The sequence below is a fragment of the Sceloporus occidentalis genome, unplaced genomic scaffold (genome assembly GCF_023333645.1).
Source record: "Sceloporus occidentalis isolate IW3139 unplaced genomic scaffold, rSceOcc1.0.p SCAF_506, whole genome shotgun sequence".
Classification (NCBI taxonomy): domain Eukaryota; kingdom Metazoa; phylum Chordata; class Lepidosauria; order Squamata; family Phrynosomatidae; genus Sceloporus; species Sceloporus occidentalis.
This window is the reverse complement of record NW_028317486.1, coordinates 74,815-98,874: the sequence shown is the minus strand read 5'-3', so window position 1 is coordinate 98,874 and position 24,060 is coordinate 74,815. Positions and strand designations below refer to the sequence as shown.

Sequence of the window (24,060 nt, the reverse complement as noted above, 5' to 3'; positions counted from 1 at the left end):
GAGTCAGCTCGAGATCTGCTCTGGGGATCCTGGGCCCCGGGCACCAGGAAATCTTACCTCCAGGCTTGGCACGCCTGGGGTAGCTGGTGTCTGGTTCGACACCTTGATCCCCTTACGGCACCTGTGACGGCGGTCCTTAATTTTTTGGCCCATCTTTTTTCCCTCGGCAGGTCCTACCGCACTATTAACTTGTTTCGCTCGGCCATTTCGGCGGCTCATGTTCCGGTACAGGGGCTGGGCGTTGGTAAGGATCCTGCAGTCTGTCGTCTTCTTCGGGGTGTTCGCCTCTCCAGGTCCCCTACGGCTCGTTATGACTCCTTTTGGGATGTCTCCCGTGTACTCCGTTTTTTGGAGGATTGGCCGGATAACAATGGTTTGTCTTTCCGTCAGCTTTCCGCCAAGACCGCTCTTCTTTTGTGCCTCGTTTCGTTTCGACGGGTATCTGATGTTCGTGCTTTTGATGTTTCCTCGTTTGTGTTTTCTCCCGAGGGTGTTTCGGTATCCGTCTTTCGGCGGACAAAATCTAACTCTACGTCGGTTTCTTACCCTTATTTCCCCGACCGTCCTCGTCTTTGTGTGGCTCGGTGCGTTCAATCTTACCTGGCCAGGTCGGCGGAGTTTCGCTCTTCTCGGTCAGGTCCGTTTTTCATCTCTTATGTGCGTCCCTTTCGCCCTGTCTCGGTTCCCACGCTTTCCAGGTGGATTCGATGGCTTCTCATGCTGGCTGGCATTGAGGGTTCCTTCGGGGCGCATTCGGTTCGTGGTGCGGCCGCCTCCGCGGCATTGTCGGCTGGCTGCTCCCTCTCGGATCTTTTGTCGGCGGCGGATTGGTCCAGGGAGTCTACTTTCCGGACCTTTTATTTCCGGGCCCCGATGCATGCCGCTTTGGCCTTGATTTAGGGGCGTTAAAACTGCAAAATACGAAGCCTCCTGTCTTGCTATAAAATTAGGGATTAATCTAGCCTTGGTGCAGTATTAATCTAAATTTTATTAAAGACAGGAGGCGAGTATTTTCCCTCCCTTCATATTGTTTTTCCCTCCCTTCTTCTTGACTTCGGTCTCGCTGGTTTGGGGGGGTTTGTAGTTGGATCTTGGTTTGTTTCTATTGATGTACCTGTTATTTTATGTCATGCTCGACATTTTATTGTTTGGTACTGTCACGATCTCTGTCTTTTCAGGTCGTCCTCCAGTTGTTTGAGGTGTGGGAGCGATGGTTTTCATGTTCGGTTCCGCTCCTGGGTTCCTGAGTTCGTCTGCTGGGAGGTTATTCCTGTTGTTGCAGTTTCTTCGCAAAGAAAGAGGAGGAGTTTCTGGATGTGCTGACATTTATAGACTGTTCATGTGTTCCTATTGGTTGTTTTTTAAGGTTTCTCTGTTAACTGTTTTGCTGCTGGAGGTTAACAGTAAAGAAGGTTTAATGCAAAATACTCGCCTCCTGTCTTTAATAAAATTTAGATTAATACTGCACCAAGGCTAGATTAATCCCTAATTTTTTATAACCTTGATACTAATTCATTTAGAAAATGTTTATCCAGGAAGAATACATTGAGATTTGTCTAATTTTCAAGTATATCCTTGAGAGCAATGACAATATGTCATGTCTAAGGGTAATTTTTTGTCCATCGCACATACTAAATGCTGTGCAAATTATGTCATTAACCCCTTAAGGGCAATGGGCGGTCCCTAAACCCATTGAAAACAATACATTTTGAGCCCGTACATGTACAGGCTTTGTCATTAAGGGGTTAAGTGCCAATTTCTAAAGATATTTTACATTTCTACATTACATACAATTATGCTGTTACTTATTGAATCATCTATTATATGTCGGAATGTGCAACATATGACCAACCTTATATAAATACAGTTCACAGTACACAATGTGCATCCATTTTCTCTAGCTATGTAGTAAACTATGCCTAAGGACACAATTTGTAGGTATTATTTATCTTTCTCTCCAAGTATGATGCTCTGTAATAGTCAGTCTAGAGACCATCGTTCTTTCATTAAGATGCAATATCAACCAGTACTTCAAAGAGGAGTGAGCTTGGGACCTCCCTGTCACTTTTGCCCTTGAGGTCACCCCTTAATATAATCTTGGCAACCTTTAGATTACGAAAAAGAAATTCCCAGCCAAAAAAGCACAAACCAGGCTATTTATAGGAGCATAATTTACTATATTAAGATGTTATTATATTTTTCAAAAACTTTGGATATTTTGAGAAATGTTTATACTGTATGGTACACTGGTAAAAATAATCCTTGGAAAGAAGGGAAACTTCACTCATGAAAAATGACAACACAAATATTGCAGATTGCAGGAATGATTTTCCTGTTTTATTAACTTGTGTTGAGGAAGTTAACCAATTGTTGGCTGTATTCTCATCTATAAATATTGTATCTTCTGCATCCTCGGTCTCCATCAACTGCTAAGGTAAAGGCCATGGTGGGGACAAATAGGTATCTCATTGTACAGCGCTACGGAATATGATGGCACTATATAAAATAATAAATAATAATAATAACCCCAAGGTTCTAAAATGCAGCGCAAATCAACTACAACTGGGATCACAAAAGGTTGTCTGTATGTATCATGTGTCTTAAGGCCCCGAGAAGCTCTTCTGAGAAGGATTCAGTGAGGACAGCGCTGTCGCTGTCCCTAAACATATTCCTGAGCTTGGCAGGGACCAAGAAGCTGAGGGATCTTTATAAATGGTTGCTTATTTCAGGGTTTTTTCCCACTATTCACTTTATTGATAATTAAAACCGACCAGAAAATTATGGGGCGCAGATACATATAGGGAAAAAAACAAAACAATATATAGTGTAGAGCAGTGATGGCAAACCTTTTTGAGCCCAAGTGCCCAAACTGCAAACCAAAACGACTTATTTTTTTCAAAGTGCCAACACTGCCATTAAACCTGAATAACGAGGTTTTAGTTTAGAAAAAACAATTCGTTGTTTGGGGGGGCAAGTCAAGTGAAGTGGCTCCGCCCCCTCGCACTCACCTTTCACCCCTCACGCTGCTCCCATCACTATGCGGCCATCAGACTGCTGGAAAACTTATCTAAACGGCCGCTGAGTTCTGATGCCACCGGCCGGAGCTACTTTAATCCTTTTTTTTAAATTTATTTAATATGCCGGATCGGCTTGCCATATTAAAAATAAATAAATAAAGTATTAAAGTAGCGCCGGCCGGCAGCATCAGCACCCAGCGGCCGTTTAGATTCGATTTCCAACAATCTGATGGCCGCATAGTGATGGGAGCAGCGTGAGGGGTGAAAGGTGAGTGCGAGGGGGCGGAGCTTTCACCCCTCACGCTGCTCCCATCACTTGGCGGCCATCTCATACGGCCGCTGGGTGCTGATGCCGCCGGCCGGCGCTGCTTTAATACTATTTTTTTTCATTTAATAGCCGATCCGGCTTGCCATATTAAATTTTTAAAAAAAGTATTAAAGTAGCGCCGGCCGGCGGCATCAGCACCCCTGCCCCCCGGCCCAGCCCGCCCCTGGGCGTGGCTTCAGTGTTCTCTGGGGAGGGTTCTCCCCAGAGAACTGTGGGAGATGTAGTCCGCGGGAGCCGACGCCGTGACTACAGTGTATGACTGTAGTCACGGCGTGCCCACAGAGACGGCTCGGCGTGCCAACAGTGGCACACGTGCCACGCGTTCGCCATCACTGGTGTAGAGTGTAAGATCAATCTTATGTGGAAGTGAAGTGTTGCACTCACAAGTGGAACAGATGATACAAACCCATCAAAGTGAAATGCAGTGATATCTTTAATGATCTTCGTGTTGAATCTAAAAAAATAAACTAAAATGGTGCAATATCTTAGGTAAAAAATCAAGTTCACCGATAAAAATGCACTCACATTTAGTCCATGCACTCAAAGTGCATAAAAGCGTGTGTATAGAAAATCCACCGATTGTGGAGTATAAAATAGTCCAAATAGATCCTTCCAAACGCGGTTCGCCGACTTGGCTTCCTCAGTAGAAGTGTAATCGATCCGGTAAGTAGTCTTGTTACATTCTTGTGCTCTTTTTATGGCCGTTCCCGTATTGCGTCATCACGCGCCGTCCATTTCTTATCTGTTGTTGTCGCCGCGTATCGTGTGTCTCCCGTCGTTCGTTTGTGTATCAGTAAAGTTTCGTTTGAAAACGTGGGCGGTCCAGCCTTTGCTCAGGGAGATCATCACGTGATCCTCCCAGTGGGCGGGGGTAAAAAGACAGGCAGTTAAGAGCAGTTTCTCGAACGGACTAGTGAGAGTCTATTTTATCCGATCTGTATGCTATAAGAAAAAAAGGGATAGAAAGGGATATAGACGAAGAAAAACCGAACCCACCGAAGGCATTGTAGGTTCCAACTGTATATTCTTGTGTTCGATATATTTATTTTACAATAGTGTGAGTGTCAGGGCACTCGGTGCCGGATCAGGTAGGAGTCTCAATGCAGGGGCAGGTTCAGAACATGGATGTAGGCCGGCTGATGTGTCCAGTTCAGGGCTGTGCGCTACTTTAGCTTTAGATTTTCTATTAGGCGCCATCTTTAGGTGTTCAGAGAGAGCAGGAGAAAAACAGGCAGGAAACTGGAAGCCCACGGGCAGGGCAGACGGCTAGGAAGCCCCCAGGCAGGACACAAGGCTTGGAAGCAGCTGGACAGGTAGGTACGTCTGGAACACGCCGGGGTCTGGTACACAAAACTGGATCGTTGACGTAGCCAAGAGTCATACACAGGAGACAGATCAAATGCAGCAAAGCAGTAGCTCAGTATACAGGACCAGGAACATAATGCTCTAGCAATGAGGCTAAGCTGATGCCTGGTTTATATTAAGCCTTAATTGACCAAACGAGGGGCAGGTGTTTCAACAGCATTAGGGAACAGCATGGTCCAAGGAGAGGTAGAAGGACACTGCAGTCCAAGATTCACCTGGTGGAGTAGTGGATAGGTGATAAACCCAGAATCCACAGGGTTGCAGGTTTGAATCCTGGTGGTGCCTGACAGTGAGATTATAATTATTTTTATATGTTCCGTTATTTAATAAAATGAGTTTATATCAAGAATAAAAAGTGTCTGAAGTTTATTATTCCAGAATCAATGTGAGTGTTTATGTGTTTAATTGTGACATTTCAAAGATCACTCTCAACCCCATAGAACTTACTTTCTAAGGGCCTAAAATTCTCTCCAAATAAAGGTCTAAGCGGATTTGAACTTTTCATGGATGCACAAAAATTCTTATGAAAATTAACCATTAAAAGATTTTTCATGAAGAAAGAACCTAATATAGAAAGGAATGAACTTGCACAAATAGACACCATTACACATACAACCGTTAAACCTAAATCTCACTTTTTTCCTCATCAGGAAAAAGCGAACACATACAAGTCTTCACGGACATGTTACTTCAAGAATTCAAAAAGATAGAGAAAAATAAAAAACGCAAACACAATCTTACAAAACAGGAACAAGAAAGTTTAAAAACATTAAAAGAAAATAAACAATTAGTAGTAAAAGGAGGGTCCATAGTCATTATGGATAGATCATATTATGTACAAGAGGCATACCGCATCTTGAACGATGAAATCACGTATAACTAAAAACAGATCCCACGAAATCCTTCCAAATGGAATTTAATAATTTATTATTAGAAGGAAAACACAATGGAGTTCTTAGTAATCATGGATTTAGTTTTTTAAACATAGAATTCCCAAAAGTGGCCATCTTTTATTTCTTACCCAAAATCCATAAGAACATGACTACTCCCCCGGGAAGACCTATAATCAGTGGGATACATTCTTTAACAAGTAATACATCACAATATGTTGATTTTTTCCTTCAGAAATATGTAACCCTTTCTCCATCCTATATACGAGACACCAAACACAAACTGGAAACCTTAAAAGAGATAAAATGGTCACCAAATTACATATGGGCCACAATTGATGTCTCATCGCTATATACAGTAATCCCCCATGAAAAGGGAATACAAACCATTGAAAAGGTATTACAAAAAGATGAGAAGATGGACCCTTTACAACAAGAATTTATCTTAAAGTGCATTAAGTTCATTCTCACATACAATTATTTTTGGTTTCAATCAAACTTTTTTTTTAGAATGTCATTGTGGAGCTCAGTATATAGGGCCGACCTCCAGAAAATTGAAGACTAGGGCCCTTGAACATATAGGAGGGATTAGAAACAACAATCCCAAACATAGCGTGCCTAGACACGCAAATGACTGTAAATCGTTCTCTCTTGATAGTTTTAAAATTATAGGGATTGATATAGTTACCCCACATTGGCGTGGAGGAAACATCAAAGAAATGCTGGCTAAACGAGAAACGGAGTGGCTCTATAAGTTGAAGACACACAAAAAAAGGAGGATTGAATATGGAACTCGATATTTTAGCTTTTATGGATTAGCCCAATTTTTTATTTTTTAACTCTACCAGTCATACATCTTTCATTTTAACCTTTAATATTCCTAATTTTAACTTTTATTATTTTAGCCAATACCCCTATACTTTTTTATTATAAATAACTATACAACTATTTTTATAGATTAAATATCTAATTATTTTATATATTTTTCTATACTTTCTTTACACTTATTTTACCAACCCCATAATGATATATGTGAATACTTACAATATTTTTGTATATTTTTATATATTTTTAAATATATCACTTTTAGATATTAACATTCATAACAGTCAGTATATTATATTATATTCATTGAGATATCCATTTTATTGAATCTACATAGTAGACATCTTGATAGTTGTTACACCTATTTTACACTCTATTTTTTTACAACTCTATATATCATAGTATATTTATTATAATAAATCAAATTCTTTTAGACAATCATTTAATAAATTCCATAAAATGAACTCTAGACATCTTGATTCTTGACATTATTTTAATATATTTATATAAATATTCTTATAATCTTATATCTGTATATAATAAATTGTTACAATTAAACACACAGACATTTATACTGATTTTAAAATAATGAACTTTTGACACTTTTCATTCCTGATATAAATTTATTGATTCCATGTAATGAATGGTGGACATCCTGACACTTGTAGTACCTATTGTCAGGACTCGGGTGATCAGGTCGGGTAGGAGCCCATGCGCACTGGATACTTGGGGTTCAGTATGTAACCCACGGTGCATGATTATGCAAACAAAGACACCACAATCAGAATTCCAGGTAATGTAGTGTATTTTATGTATAACAGGACCAGCAAATAAGGGTAATACAGTCAAAGCAAGAAACCGGACGTATGGCAAAATAAATGCCGGTAATAAGTCTTTTGACAGGGAGCCCGCTTGGAAGGGCACGGAAAGGCACACAGCCTACTTGGAAGGACACAAAGCAGGGAGTCCACTTGGAAGGACACAATAGCAGGGAGTCCACTTGGAAGGACACAATAGCAGGGAGTCCACTTGGAAGGACACAATAGCAGGGAGTCCGCTTGGAAGGACACAATAGCAGGGAGTCCACGTGGAAGGACACAATAGCAGGGAGTCCACGTGGAAGGACACAATCGCAGGGAGTCCACTTGGAAGGACACAATAGCAGGGAGTCCACTTGGAAGGACACAATAGCAGGGAGTCCATTTGGAAGGACACAATAGCAGGGAGTCCACTTGGAAGGACACAATAGCAGGGAGTCCACTTGGAAGGACACAATAGCAGGGAGTCCACTTGGAAGGACACAAAAGCAGGGAGTCCACTTGGAAGGACACAAAAGCAGGGAGTCCACTTGGAAGGACACAATAGCAGGGAGTCCACTTGGAAGGACACAAAGCAGGGAGTCCAATTGGAAGGACACAAAGCAGGGAGTCCACTTGGAAGGACACAAAGCAGGGAGTCCACTTGGAAGGACACAAAGCAGGGAACCAGGAACAGTACAGGTGCAGAGCCACAGCAGGAAGGTCCATAGACTTCAATACAAAGGCCCTGACTGAAGGGCAGGGCAGGTTCATGAAGGCAGGGTAATCCAGGTAACAAGGCCCAGCTGGATGTAGACTAGGGCTCAACCCAGGTAACAAGGCACACCTGAGTTCTGAGTGCTCCAGAGGGCGGAGGGTGGCCACTAGTGGTCGCAGATGTAAACGCCACAGGTATAAAAAAGCCATGGTTCAGGCAGCGAAAAATTGGTTCCTGACACCTATATTATATTTCATCTATTATCTTATAATCACATCATATTCATTACAATAAATCACTGAATTAATTCCATAAAATAAACTCTAGACATCTTGATTCCTGATTTCACTCCAAGATATTTATATAAACACATCTTTATTGCACTTTATTCTTAAAATTTTACATCTTTACATAATAAATTGTCACAATTAAATACATAAACACTCACATTGATTCTGGAATAATAAACTTCAGACACTTTTTATTCTTGATATAAACTCATTTTATTAAATAACGGAACATATAAAAATAATTATAATCTCACACTATTGTAAAATAAATATATCGAACACAAGAATATACAGTTGGAACCTACAATGCCTTCGGTGGGTTCGGTTTTTCTTCGTCTATATCCCTTTCTATCCCTTTTTTTCTTATAGCATACAGATCGGATAAAATAGACTCTCACTAGTCCGTTCGAGAAACTGCTCTTAACTGCCTGTCTTTTTACCCCCGCCCACTGGGAGGATCGCGTGATGATCTCCCTGAGCAAAGGCTGGACCGCCCACGTTTTCAAACGAAACTTTACTGATACACAAACGAACGACGGGAGACACACGATACGCGGCGACAACAACAGATAAGAAATGGACGGCGCGTGATGATGCAATACGGGAACGGCCATAAAAAGAGCACAAGAATGTAACAAGACTACTTACCGGATCGATTACACTTCTACTGAGGAAGCCAAGTCGGCGAACCGAGTTTGGAAGGATCTATTTGGACTATTTTATACTCCACAATCGGTGGATTTTCTATACACACGCTTTTATGCACTTTGAGTGCATGGACTAAATGTGAGTGCATTTTTATCGGTGAACTTGATTTTTTACCTAAGATATTGCACCATTTTAGTTTATTTTTTTAGATTCAACACGAAGATCATTAAAGATATCACTGCATTTCACTTTGATGGGTTTGTATCATCTGTTCCACTTGTGAGTGCAACACTTCACTTCCACATAAGATTGATCTTACACTCTACACTATATATTGTTTTGTTTTTTTCCCTATATGTATCTGCGCCCCATAATTTTTTGGTCGGTTTAAATTTCTACACCCTGAGGAAGAGTGTTCTTTTGGGCAGCTGCGGTCTTATCTGGGAAGTATTATTTATATTTATTTTCACATTTCAACACATGAGCATGTGACTTTAGGTTATTTCATAACTTTATTGATAATTGTCAGATTTTTCCCAAAATGTTATCGGGTTAAACATTTGCTGCATGTAAGTAATTTAGCAGATAGCTGCTACTGTGTAACATTATTGTGGTCGAGTACCATGAAGACATTTAGTAATGCAGAAACGCTTATTTTCACTATAGTAATTACGTAGAAAAGGACAATTTTTGTGACACATTGTGTCCAATTTTAAGTAAGGCTGGTATTTACTCCATAAGCCGCTTGGTTTCATTGCATTGAAGGAATTGCCTGCCCATGGTGTCCCTTTAAAAACGGGCATGTGTTGTGAGCATGGTGAGTTTAAGGTTTTATCGCGCTTTCTGCAGCCAATAAAACTCTAACCTTGACTTCTTTTCACTTTATAACTGAGTAGAAGCATTTGCTTAAGTTGTATCTGGGGACGAAAACACTATAGGCCTGCTACAAGAGGTCTCCTTTACTGCAAGACATTTCAAATCATAGAACAATAAGCAACAACTGCAACAGGGGGTTTAAAATATAAAAACTTTTTTCGTCCCCATGTGCCATTTTTTAAATAGGTTAGTTAATAACTGGCTTAGTCATCTGCTCCCAATATAAATTCTCACCTTCCATTATAATTGTGCTGCAACTAGTTTGTGTATCCTGTACTCTCCAGATGTTGTCAAATAGCAACTCCCATCACCCTCATGCACCTCCTGGCTTGCTTCAGTTGATATATTTTGTAGTACAACAATAGCCGTAGTTGGTAGCCAGTCCCATATTTATGTGATATGTAGTTCTGGGGTAAAGTTTTTTTGTAGTGCAGAAGTGAACTATAGTATTTATAACTTCCGATACTTTGTGCTGCAACTGCAGAGCATTACAGAGACAGACTAACTAAAAAATAACAGCTTTCCAGATAAAGTGAATAGTCTAGAACTAAAACTTTTAAAAAGGATTTATAAGATTGCATATCAACAATCAGTTTTCACGATCTTCCCTGGTCTCCAGTCTTTTTAAATAAATTCCCAGGGATGCCTTGAATTAAATCAAAGGGATCTTTCAGCTATTTCTTCGAAATAATATTTAATTTGTAACTGAGCCATAATTTTTCTATTATAAAGGTATTTTAAAAATCAAATACATAGGTCCTGAACACTGGTTAACCCGGAAATTAAACCTGATCTACTTTTAATTGGGGTTACCTGTTCTGTGTCAAGCTGTCTTCCAATTTGACCCGTGGACACAGCAGGACCGCAGCATCATTTTGTTTAGCTACTCATCCTTTACAGAGTTTATATGTTTTTAAGTTCATTTATAGCACTCATCGCATTAGTATTGTATTAACGTGCAACTTTTAGAATTAAATCAATAAGCAGATTTATCAGAAATCCAAATCACCAGTGCACTGTGGATACAATTTATTTTTAATTCTTTCACCTAATTCTAAGCCCTACAACTCCCAGTAAGCTAAAGCAGGCATGTTTATAACATTCATTTATAAAAAGTGCTGTTCCATTTTATAGTAGCATATATACTGTTTAGGATCTCCCTGGTACAATTGAATTACTTTTATTAAAGCTATAGAATCTAGGCCCTATACGTTATCATTCACACTGTCTAGATGTAATAATTAATCGAGATGTGCTAATTTTAACCTTCACTGGGGATAAACATTAGAATTAGTTCAATTTTAATTAGTGGGATTTCCTTGGAAGCTAATTGGTAGCATTATTCTGTTCATTCTTTTTAATTACAGACTGAAGCTTCCCATTCCTTTTTAATGACAATTCCTCAGAGGGTCCTTTTTAACTCACTGGCTGTAATCTAATCTCCTTCATATCCACCACCAATCCATTCTGTCTGTAGTTGTCCTCCATCAGCATTAATTCAATTGAATATATTTGCTTTATATATAGGATTATATCACTTTTACATAGAGGATGAGCATACATAAATGTATGAGTGCTTTTACCGTCGTATATTCAAAAGGGAAAAGCATCAGAGCAAGCTAATGATCCATTTATTGATTTGATACATACCGGTATTATATTGGTGCTGTCCAAGGTACCCCCCTTTGATACTATTGTGAAAACGAACCTTGCAGGCCTTATGAATGTCAGCATAAAACAGAAGCAGATGTTGACCGGCTGCAGATCAGATCTGTAACAAATCCCAAAGTGCTACATAGTTAGTGAAATCTTAAAATGAACATTGATTATGCATTTACAGATATCGTAACTGTGCACAAATAAGTACATTTATATAATCGAAATAAAGAAAACATATTTGCCATGTGATTTAGGCTGTGATTTTGAGCAGTAATCCTACAAGCCTTTCAAAGGCAAAAGTTTTGGGGGACGTATTATGTTTGTGGATTAATGAAAGCTATTTAGGCATTTAGACATAATCAATATGATGTTTTCTGGTCTGGCTCCCAAATAGTTAATGCATCATGCTTCTAAACATTGTATACCGAATAGATTGATAGGAACAAGTGCTTTAATGAGGACCATATGGATTTTCTATCATGACACTGGATGAGAGGGTGCGTCCAGTAAATTCTTGATTTTTCTCCTTAGCTGTTTCCTTCCTATCTCTCTGCCTTCCCAACCCTCTCTTTCTTCCAAACTATCTGCTCCTGTCACTCCTCGATACATAATGCTGCCTCTGTGCCTGGCCGCTGCATACAGCTGTGCTCCGGGAGTCCGGGGTTATTATATTCTGAAGTATACCTCGCTCTGACCCCCATCTCCTTTCCTCAACAGGAAGACTAAGAAAACATAGGCTTTTTCCTTCGAGTGGTGCCATGAGAATACAGATTTCCATCTTAGGCAATATGTGATTAAGCTGCTTTTTCTCTTTGCTTAGTTAATATTATTGCTGCTTCCATTGTGTTTTCGTTGACAGTATTTGTCACGTCCAAGGTCCTTTGGCTTAGATTTGATAAATCCAATTTTACATTTATTGGGACCCTGATGCCCCCCCATTCAGTATACTGACGTTCGCTCGGAAGTATCACTCGATCTTTGTGGTGCACAGCCATTTTGGGACCGCCCTCGATGCTTTCTCCTCTATGGTTCAGGGTCCATGGCCTACTATGCTGGCCGATGTATAATGAGGCCTAAAGAGGCAAAGCCAAATGGCTCTGTGGGGGTTTTCTCCTCTGCAGAGCAGAAGCAGACGGGTCTTTGTTAGAAATCACCTTAGAGTGGTCAATGAATTAACTTCTGTTATATTTTTATTAGAGAAATTACAAAAGGTCCCAATAGTGTCTTTTTTTGTGGACGATACAAATGTCTGCAGCAGGGTAGACATTCCTGGTGGAATAAGCCAAATGAGAATGAGAAGTTACAAAAGTCTTTCCATAAAGGAAAAGCTGACACTATAGTATTCTCAGTGAAAATGTTCACAGCAATGTTCCAAACCGCTTTCCTCAGACTGAGTCACTGAAAGCACAGGTGCATTTCTGAGAGTTGGAGTCACAAGCGGGTCTCTGATTTTCTGCCCGTCACGCTTCAGTCCAAATGGTACTTTCACTCTCATAGATTAAGTGATTAGGAAAGGGGTTGCATCAAGCAAACTTTGAGGAAGACCACATGGTGTGGTATGAGTTACTCTGCTGGCATTTTGTTATAATTGATGATATATATTTGATTGATGGCAAATTGTCCAGATGAAGGTTAGGATAATGTTTTAATGTGAGAATCAATTGGTAACTGTTGGCCTTGAAAGGGTTACAGCTGTGGGATTTCTGCTTCCTGCACAGCTGTTAGTAGCTGTCTTCAGGACAGGATTCCAGATCCGTACATCAGCATCGGCTCAACAGAGTGGCATCCGTGCCTAATGTGCCTCATTGCTTGGCCTGCTGATTTGTTAATGTCAGTGTCAGGTAAAAGCGGGTAACAGAAGCAAGGCGCACCTTTAATAAGCACCAGAGGCTCATAGAAACATAGAGTTTGACAGTAGATAAGAAGCTTTTCGGCCAATCTAGTCTATCCATGTTTTTCCTATTGGGATATTTTGTCTTGTCTTATGTTCCGATAGTCTTATGCTTATCCCAGACATGTTTAAATTCCCTCTACGTATTAAGCTCTACCACCTCTGTTGGAATGCTGTTCCACTCTTGCCGTGAAATAAAGCTTTAACCCTCTAGTTTTAGTCTTCAATGGTTTATAACATTTCACATAAATAACAGCACACTATTTTTAAGAATGTATTTTTTATCCTATACTAGTAATAAGAAACATGGTATCTTGTATCATTGCTGTTGCAATGAAGCATACTGTGCTAATACTGTATGTCTTATTGCTGTGTGTCTGGGAGCACCAGCCAGGTCACAATATTAGGAAATAGATAATGAGGCCGCTTGTACGTTGCGTAGGACATGGCTGGGTTCTAGAATATAATACTATAATACTGGCTATAACAGGATCCCTCGATGCGCAACAAGGAACCAGCACACGCTGCAATATATTTACAGCATGGCTGCAGTGTGTGCACTTAAACACTTTATATATGACAGGATGCACATTTAGCAATCAATGAAGTAAATAACAGCAAACCAAAAAAATGCTGCAGTATAAGAGCAAAACTACTAAATAAAGAAATCCTGTCCGCAACGTTTACTGTATTATAATCCCATGAAAATGGGTTTTGTAGCCGCCCCTTCTTATATCCAAAGGCGAATTGTTCATATATCGGGTGGATTCAATGTCTTGCATAGATTACAACGGGGGGGAAAAGATTAAAGCAGTAATGCATTTTACCTAAATTAATGAATCTGGGACAACTTATCTCCTTATCATCTTATTTTTTCATCTTGCGATCTATGCAATGATTATCATTCAATTATGTATGATAAATAGATGTATCCCAGGCATTAAATCCAGCCTACTATCTGCTTATGGCTGTTGTATCCCAAAGTCATATTGTTAGTGTTGCAAATCTCATACAATACAACCCGAAATCAACCTTTCTAGGGGAGGACTGAGTTTTTAGCCCTGGGGTAATTCTAGTGAAGTGGTCCAGTGATGAAGCAGCAAAATACATTTGGTAGATAAGACTCTCATTGTATATATTGTGTATATTGTGAACCTACTCCTGGGAAGGGATACAAAACATACCAATCTAACTTAGTACCCACAGACTTGTACCCACAGAGTAGTACCCAACAAGTAAGTGCCCACAGAGAAAGCAGCAGATGTGCCGTTACCAGTATGCACAGCTGATTGGCAGCTGGAGCTCACACTGGTAATTATCTAAATTGATCCCAAAATAATGCGATACAGGCAGTGACCCAAAGTGAATAACAATTTAACAATTAAAACAGTGATAACCGGGCACTAGGAGTTGTTATAGAACATATTAAATCCTGAAATATAGAGGAATATGGAAATAAAGGAGTCAGATTAGCCATCTGTAGCTGTACAGAACTGTTATGATGATCAGCTATAGGTACATTCTTATTCACCTAGTTCATTGATGCATAGCATTGAGCATAAATCCACCTAATTTTGCAATTGACAGTAAGTGGTCATAATACACAAGCCTGGGAGCGGGCAAACATCCAAATGCAGAAAGCCTGGATAAATGAGCAGCACTCAGCAAACCTAGGATGGGTTATTGCTATTCCTATGGCATGCATTGGTAGTGAGCACCTGCCTTTCCAGACCTGCTAGATAAGTATGGGTCAAAGCAACTCCTGAGCATTTTTGGTGACCCTGTCAAAATTATCCAGTTTGTCATCTAAAAGTGCAAAACATTTTACTAAATGCACCAATTAAAAGCTTAATTTCAAGTATTGTTTAATGTCCCAACATTTCCCAATAGATAATTCTTTAATCATGTCAAATGTAGCCTCATTCATTTATCAGGGAATGCTTAATTGTCATGTGATACAAAGGCAGACACTAAAAGGTTGTTGCCATAGAAAGCGGAACATTCTTCTTAAAACATGTTGTTTTCATGTGATTAAACCACCAGAAGAAGGTTACTGTGTGCCAAATCTGCTTGCAAATCTACAAATAGAGCGACATCTTGAAATGAGTGTGTCGTACTGCTCAAGGGCTTTTTGCTGGATGTTTAGTAAAATAAATGGACCATACCTCGTGAGCAGCCACTGTTTACACATGTGTAGCTTTGCTATGTATTAATATGTTTAGGAGTGTTATATGTTTAATGTATAGGAGGATTGCTAGCTGAAATGTTTTGGTGAAGATGTCATTTGCTGATGAAGGTCAGATATGATTACACATACAGTTTCCTCCATTCAGTTCCCACGGACTGACTATTAAACTTTCTACCTGCAGTAGACTTCTATTAGAGTCAAACTTGAGCTTAATGTATAGACACCTTTAACGTTCCTCCGGGCACCAAGCATCACAGTGCTCATCGTCGAGCCCCATTATGGTGTGTGATTGTATTATTTTTCATGTCACATTTACATTCTACGTTCTCTAGGTACAAATCCAAATGTAATAAATATTGAGAATGTTAAAAGTAGACTGTGATAGAGATTGAAACATGGTAGATCATGCTAATCATGGTTGGAGTGTTGACAGATATGTGTGGTACTGCTTATAAGCCCCTTCTTTAATATTCTGCAGTTTCCTTTAAAAGTGTCGCTCTTGGCTCTTGCCCAATCGGATATAGAATCCAGCCATGCACAGTCAATATATACAGTATTTCAGTACATTAAAAGGTACATTTTTCTTCTTTTGCAGGCTTTTAGTTGGTGCTCCTCAGGCCTCAGCATTACCGCATCAACATGCCAAACGAACAGGAGGTCTCTATCAATGTCCACTGACCTCCGAGTCAAGGGAATGTACACGAGTGGATATTGACACTGGAGGTACAGTATCTGAGTAGCCAACCTTTAGAAACGATATTTCATTCCAAGCTTGAGATTTGCATTTACACTCTTAATAATAGGGATTGTGCAAGGTCAACTCTGCAACATTAAATGTAACTAGGGTATAAAACCTAGTTCTGGACAAACTTTTGGACAACATTTACAACTTTCTAATGCTTAAATGTCTTATATATACGTATGATCCATTTCATTCTCCTTCCATACATTTGTTCAACTATAAGCAACTGAAGGCGGAAACAATCATGTAAAAAAAAACTATTATGTAAAATTGTCACCAGATACTTTTGTGTGTGTTTTGGTTACACGCTCCCTTATGTCTGCTGTTACTTCCTTTATAAATTAAATCTTTTTTTATATTTCTCAGTGCACAGGAGTCGAGAAAGTAAAGAAAATCAATGGCTCGGGGTAGTTGTGAAGAGTCAAGGTCCTGGTGGAAAGATTGTGGTGGGTTACTTTTTCTCTTGTATATGTCTTGTTATTATGACTAGTTTTGAATTGAGATAACTCATCTCTACACGAATACTCCTTAAAAATTGTCATAAGATGAAGAGATGGTAATCCCCTCGCCTTAGCGTAGGTGACCTCTTATGTGGCTTATGGATTTGTGATTTATATCACAAGTCAGACTTCTGGGGTTGTTTAACGACTCCATGGCTCTCTGCTTGCAACGAAAAGACAAGGGTCAGCGTTAATGTGGGAGGATCCCCCAGCCAATAGCCGACAGACATGGGAGATACTCTGCAGGTAGGAGCTGGGATCTGTCAGTATATATACAGATATGGGTGTATTTATGTGGGGATACTTCTGTTTCAATACATGAAGTTTTCCTTATTAAGTATATATATGTGTGTGTGTGTGGATTATGGCTTTTTGAGTCTTAAATCAGTGTAGCACAAGGGCAGAAGCAATTTCTATGACATATGTAAAGATTTTGTTTTATATTGCCTCATCTGGCGGGTAATACTTGGAATTTAACTTAAATGTAAAACACAATACAACTGTTTTTGTTAAAAACCTGTTTTCTAAATGATATGTAACAAAACCATTTATCAGGATCGTTTTCAGCATTTGGTTTATAAACCTCAACTCAGTGTTTATGTAGTACTAGTTTTCTACACAGTTTTGCCCAAGGTATATTTTTGGGGGTCTTTCACGTACTGTTAATCCACACGTATGTCCTTAACTACACAGTAATATGAGTCAGAATTACCAGCTAGCATTAAAATTCCATACTGGTGTTTCATTCCAATTTCCAGGCACCAATGAACTTGCAAAATGTTATGTGAGAACTCATGGTGCTTCTGTGTAATGAGTCAATATACCTGCTGAAACACGACAAACTATCGTGATTTACCAAAAACCTAAAAGGCCTAAATGTGCTTTTTACGTGAGACTATCATGTAGCAAATATCACTGCTTCCCAAACACTATGTGTCGCTGTGTCGTGTTGAGGTCCTGATGCACAACCATTTAACCTTCTACCCATGTCCCATGTGTATGTGTATGTAGAATATGCTGTCAAGGTTCACATCCTAATGATATGTTCAGCTGTATAGGGCTCCTGCTAGTTGTATAACTCTTATGTCCTGAAATCATCCCTAGATTTGTGGTTTCTGGAAGGTTTTAACCCCTTGATGACAATTGCCGGTCCGGGCACGTCACGGAAAAACATGTCGTTAACAACAAATGACGTGCCAGGACCGTCATTTGTTAAAACGGGTAAAAAAAAATTGATCCGTGATCGATTTTTTTTACCCAAACGGCGTTGCTGTAATGCCTCAACCTCGAGGCATTCAGCAACGCCATGATCGGAATCAGGGGCCATGTCTGGCACATCTAAAGACAACATTTAGACACGCTGGCTATAAGCAATTGTTTTAAAATCAAAGCATTTTACAGCTGGTAATCAAACATCGTGTACTACAGGGGACGCCCGTTTTAAAAGCGTTTAGGAGGCGATCAACGATCAACGATCACCTCCTAAACTTAAATGGTGTCGCTGGAATGCCTCGATCAGGAGGCATCCAGCGACACCAAACACTTACCTCTTGATGGACTGTGGCCGCAGCTGCCGGTGATCTTCGCCATCAGCAAGATGGCGGCGGCCCAGGAAAAAAACCAATAAAGATGAAAAGGTTCGCTAGACGGTCTCCAGGCCCTCTAGAGAACTCTGGCTCCACTTGCAGGTTGAATACAGGTACTGCATTCAACCATGCAAGTCAATGGAGCCCAGCTTTCTAATCACAGTGTGATTAGAAAAAATAAATTAAAAATAAAATAAAATTAATAATAATTAGAAAAAAAATAGTAAAAAACCAGTAAAATGTAAAAATAATTTCCCTCTGATGTCACTATCAGGGGAACCTTCAAGTTGAAAAAAAAATGTTAAAAATGTTTTAAAAAAGGCAAAAAAAATTTAAAATATATATATAAAAAATATATTTTTGTGAGCAAGTCCTAAAATTATCATATTAGCTTAAAACAATTCTCGCATGGAAAGAGTTAAAATACTGGCATATTAAATGCCCATGGGGTGTCTACTTTTAAAAAATGTATGATTTGATGGGGTAAATTGAATTGGCCGGATTCAACAATGTCCCAATTAACACGGGGGGAAGGATGGCCACACATCTAATTTCCAATTAGAAAAATGCACACGTACCAAATGTGGCCTTTTAGTTCCCCCCAAAAATGACAAACCCATGCATGTGGGGTATCACTGTACTCAGGAGATGTTGCTGAACACATATTGGGGTGTCGTGTGACAGCGGCATATACCAGGAGCTGTAAATTCATAAAGTAGGTGTGTGTGGGGAAAAATACACACACAAAAATACTACTGCAAACTTTGAAAAAATGCTGGTGGTAAAATGTGTGCATGCAAAGAGTTAAAATACCAGCATTTAAAATAACCTATGGTGTCTAGTTTTCAAAAATATATGGTTTTGTTGGGCACACTGAAATGGCCCGGCTCAAAGATGTACCAAATAGGGCATGGGCAGTGGATCCCCAAATGCCAAAGTTCAACATTGAAAATGCGCATGCCCCAAATGTGGCCCTTTTGCCCCCAAACAGCCAGGCAAAATCATTCATGTGAGGTATCGCTGTACTCAGGATATGTTGCTAAACACATATTGGGGTGTTTTATGATAGTGACATATACCAGAACCTGTTTATTCATACCTAAAGTAAAATGTGTGTGAAAAAACAAATGCAAAAAAAATGACTACCATAAAGTTTGACAAAGGCTGATAGTAGAATTAGTGCTTGGAAAGGGTTAAAATACTAGCATTTGGAATACCCTGGGCTGTCTAGTTTTCAAAAATATATGACTTGATGGGGTAAATTGCATTGGCCGGCTTCAAAGATACCCGAAATGGCACATGGGGGGAAGAATTACCAGATTTGGAAAAAATGGCTTTGAAAAAGAAAAATGCTACCTGTACTTTTTGACCCATAATGTGTAGAAAAAAGCAAAAAAACACAAAAACATTGGGTATTTCTAAACTCAGGACAAATAGTAGAATCTATTTAGCAGGTTTTTTCATTACCTTTTATAGATGAGTAAAAGATTTTTCAACTAAAAGTTAGAAACAGTCATTTTTTTCTAAATTTTTCACCATATTTTATACTTTTTTTAATAGTAAATAATATGATACAATCAAAACAATGTCATCTAAAGAAAGCCCTTCTTGTCCTGAAAAAAACAATATCTAATGTGTGTGGGTTCAGTAAACGGGAAAGAAGAAAATTACAACTAAACACGAGCAGAGCAGAAATGTTAAAACGGCCATTGTCACGAAGGGTACAAAAAGTAAAATCAGCCTTTCTCACAAAGGGGTTAAGAAGAAATTATAAATTAGATTTACGGAGCATCACCACTCAGTTTTACTACTTTCCTGAGTCACTCATCAAGGAGACTATATTCATGTCTAGTAACTGAAGGAAATGTTTTTACACTTAGGTTAAAAAATTATATGTCCATCTAGATCAAACTTTCCAAAATATTCCTCATTTCAGATGAAGGAAAGAAATACCTATCTCAGGTCAGTCCAAAATAGGGGGTTATCTCATGACCCCAAGGGCAGTTGGGTTATTCCCTGCATCCTTATCACATACCCATTAATGCATTTTCTTTATTATTTAAAACAAATTAAATCTTCAATGCTTCCACATGAACTGTGGTCATTACCTCTATAGGAAATGTGTTCCTGAGCTCTACCACCCTCACTGCAAAAAAAAACCCCTCCCTTTCCTGATTTAAGCCCCAAACATGACTTTTCCAATCCAGTTGGCATCATACTATCTGCTCTTTGTAAGGGTAAGGACTGCCCCTTAGTGTTGCATTGACCTCAAATATATTTGTATATCGTGATGATATCATCCGTATTTCTAAAGTAAATAAAACCAGTATTTCTAATGACTTTTACATCTTGCATTTCTTTTTTTTTTATTCCTCCTAGAGAACCTTTGAACTGGCGTTATCTAAACTCAGCTGTACTGCTGCTTTGGCTGCTATTTGGCCTTTATTTGCCACACCATTAGGATTTAATCAGAACATGGTGTACATGGTCTCCTATAAAGTGCCGGCAGATTCTGAACACATCGTTTTTCAGTGTCCATGAGGGACCATGCATATACAAAATGTTTCCAGTACAGATTCTGATTAAATTGGGAAAATGGTTATTGTGTGTATTCTGGTTGCCTTGGTGATGTGACCTGTGAGATGTCCGCTCAGTGTGGCAGTAATTGATGCTGTGTGAATTATTATCTTATTGAATGCTACGCTATCTGTTCAGTAGATTACTGAAAGTAATGCATACTTAATGAGGCATATTACACTTATTAACATTTTTTATGCAAAGATCTTTGTCCTTTTAAGTCCAAAGCCTTACTCTTACTAAGTAACATTTTAAATTGCTTTTTATGATGTTTGCAGTCTAAAATACGATCCTCTTTGCTGGTCTGTGCACCCTCTATACCAACTTTGCTTATGACACCCTCATATCCAACTTACACAGTTGTTATCCAAACAGAACTTTAGTGCGCACATCAAATTATATATATTAGAAACCCATCATATATGTATACCATCTCAACTTCCTGTCCTTGGGGTCTGTATGAGTTTTATATTGTGCTAATATACTATATATATAAAATTATATATTACCCATTAAATCTCTGCCAGGCAAATTGGTTAGAGTTATTGATTTGTTCAAACAATCTTTGAAAGGGTGCAGTGAGGAGAAGGGAGAGAACAGGATATTGACAACATAACAAAAGCATATATACATAAACAATTATGAATAAAAATACATCTACATATGTGTATATATATATATATATATATATATATATATAGTAAATGTAACTGTCCAGTTTTATTCCACCAGGCATTATTGAAAAACTGTTGTAATGCCCTAGAGAACATAGTCCAATTAATTTTTTTTTTGTGGAGAATATCACATAAGCTTTCAGGAGACCTCTGCGCATGAACCAAGAGATCTTTTATCTTCTCACTAGAGAAGAATACAATGCTGCATATAATACAGCACTGGTTTTATGGAATAGGTTGGCAGCAATGATTTGGAGTTCATATTGAATACATTCTACACATGTAGTCATTTGACAATATGAAAAATGTTTCTTTAGCATGCTACCTAAACATCATTCTTTCCATACATCTGTAATGTTGAATTGCTATCGCTATAAAATTCTTGGTACAAAATAATATTTATAGCGGTAAACAAACCTCTCTATTGCGTTGTGCAAGCAAGAGGGAAAGGATTGGGAGTTTATAATATTGTAAACATTCTGGCAGTTTATTACAGTATTAGAATATTTATAGCAGGGCGGTTGAAACTGAGCCAGTCTGAGATATAAAACACATATTTCCATTCTCTTCTGTCAAACAGTTTTTCTGCCTCTGATGACATTGCCAGGGCTATGCCCCAGTTATTTTTAGAGTGACAAACTGTATTGCATAGTTTACGAATGCTGTCAGCTTCCAGCGGCTCTTAACAGCGTTTACAAGACCTGGATGAGTAACCTCCAGAGTTATGACTACTAATCTAATTACACGATTTCTCGTCCAATATTTTGTAATTAAAATAATTGTGCAGTGTGGCAGTGAGGAGAAATGATTTGGATTTCTATGTTGTGGAGTAGCTCTGAATTCAAGGTCGAAGCCTCAAAATAATGGACCACATTTCTGTATTTCAAAACACTTCAGGAACAGGGGGACTGCCCCAGGCCTAACGCAGGAGCGCACAACACCAGCTGCCCCCTCCGTACTGCCATCCTTCTTCTAAGCGTTGGAAATATGACATCATAGCCACCTTTTAAACTACAGAGGCCGTGTTAATGGCCCTTTTGGGGAGATTAGTCATTGCCCAATAACTGGCCCATTGAGCCTCCTTGGACGTACCACCTAGGCTGATTTGGCCTAGGCCAGAATAGGCTGGTTCATGTTAAAATTATAAAAAAAACAAAAAACATACTTGATGTGTATGTTTTTACATAATTTTTTCAGGAATGTGTTATGAATACGCTTATCTAACTACAACCTATGCTTCAAACATTGATGTATGAGAAGGCTTTTAGGGCTGTTTAATAAACACATGCATGTTGGAGATAAGATACTTTCTAGATTTTAAGCAAATACATGAGCAGAATGTCATTTTGTATCTTATTTCCACCACATTATATTATACAATGAGCTGCGTTAATTGTTGGCTCTATATAAATAAAAGATAATAATAACAATGCTCTAATACTAAAAAGTAATAATACGGATAATAAAGACCTACCAATGTTGCCCATAATTACATTTTTGTTTTTAGTATTCTGTTATGTATCACAGCATCTATTTCTAACAATCTGTGGTAATTAAAGGCGGGCAAACATTCTATTTATTTTTTTAAAATTGGCAATTTGAGAAAAAAAGTGCTACCCTGTAAAACGCCTGCGGAGACCGTTGAGTTTCTCTGGCCATGTCTGTCACTTGTGACCTTGTAGTTGTATTATGGCGCATACATCATTTTAGAGAAAGCGTCTGTGTTCCCATGGGAGCTGAAGGGGACAAAATGTATTTTATGCAGTACATTTTGATTGAACAGATTCTAACTTTTTGATCGGCTCTAGTGTTAATATTGTTTATTGTAGAACCAGGTCACAAAAAGAACAAATGATCAAAATTAATTGTGGTTCTTGGGTTTGTTACACGTTACGATGCAATATTCATGTTATCTTCTATTTGGGCCAGGATTGTTACAATTCTTCTTACGAGGTAGCTTTAGATCTTGATTGTATAAAGTACTTCAAATTTATACAGTGCCAGCAGACTCTATAGCACTATTACAATAGGGGGAGATGTTAACGTTAACATAAAGATTACAATAGACAAAATTGACAATAACACACCTTAAGACCTGCTGATACAAAGGAGAAGAGGGTTCTATTCTTGCAAGCTTACAGTCTATTGGTTCATAATGAGAGGAACGGTTATGATTTCTAATAGTCTTCCATCTCCCTTTGTTCTGCATAATGTTTCTGGGTAAAACAATCAGCAGAAACATTTGGCTTTGCCCCTTAAAGCTTCTTGGCTTGTTAGCCTGATTAGTAGGCCATTGCCTACAGACAGATGCCAGCACAGACCTGAACTGTAGGGGATAAAGCACTGGAGACATTAACTTTTAAAGCAAGAGCAATAGCGAGCAGGATTTGAGCTCTTACACAGTAGAACATAATAGTTTAGAACTATTAGGATGTGAAAAAATAAAATATTTTAAAACGTTATGCCACTTGGCATATGTGTGAGTGATA

General features: G+C 38.8%; 1 protein-coding gene across 1 annotated transcript in view; it reads left to right on the top strand.

The window, feature by feature from the left end:
* Positions 1-24,060, top strand: part of LOC149271462 (integrin alpha-7-like) — a 79,140-nt gene that overhangs the window by 27,158 nt on the left and 27,922 nt on the right. The window contains exons 2-3 of the mRNA XM_089507396.1: positions 16,088-16,215; positions 16,601-16,680. Of these exons, the coding sequence (XP_089363522.1) occupies positions 16,088-16,215; positions 16,601-16,680 (208 nt within the window). The remainder of the gene's footprint in view (positions 1-16,087; positions 16,216-16,600; positions 16,681-24,060) is intronic.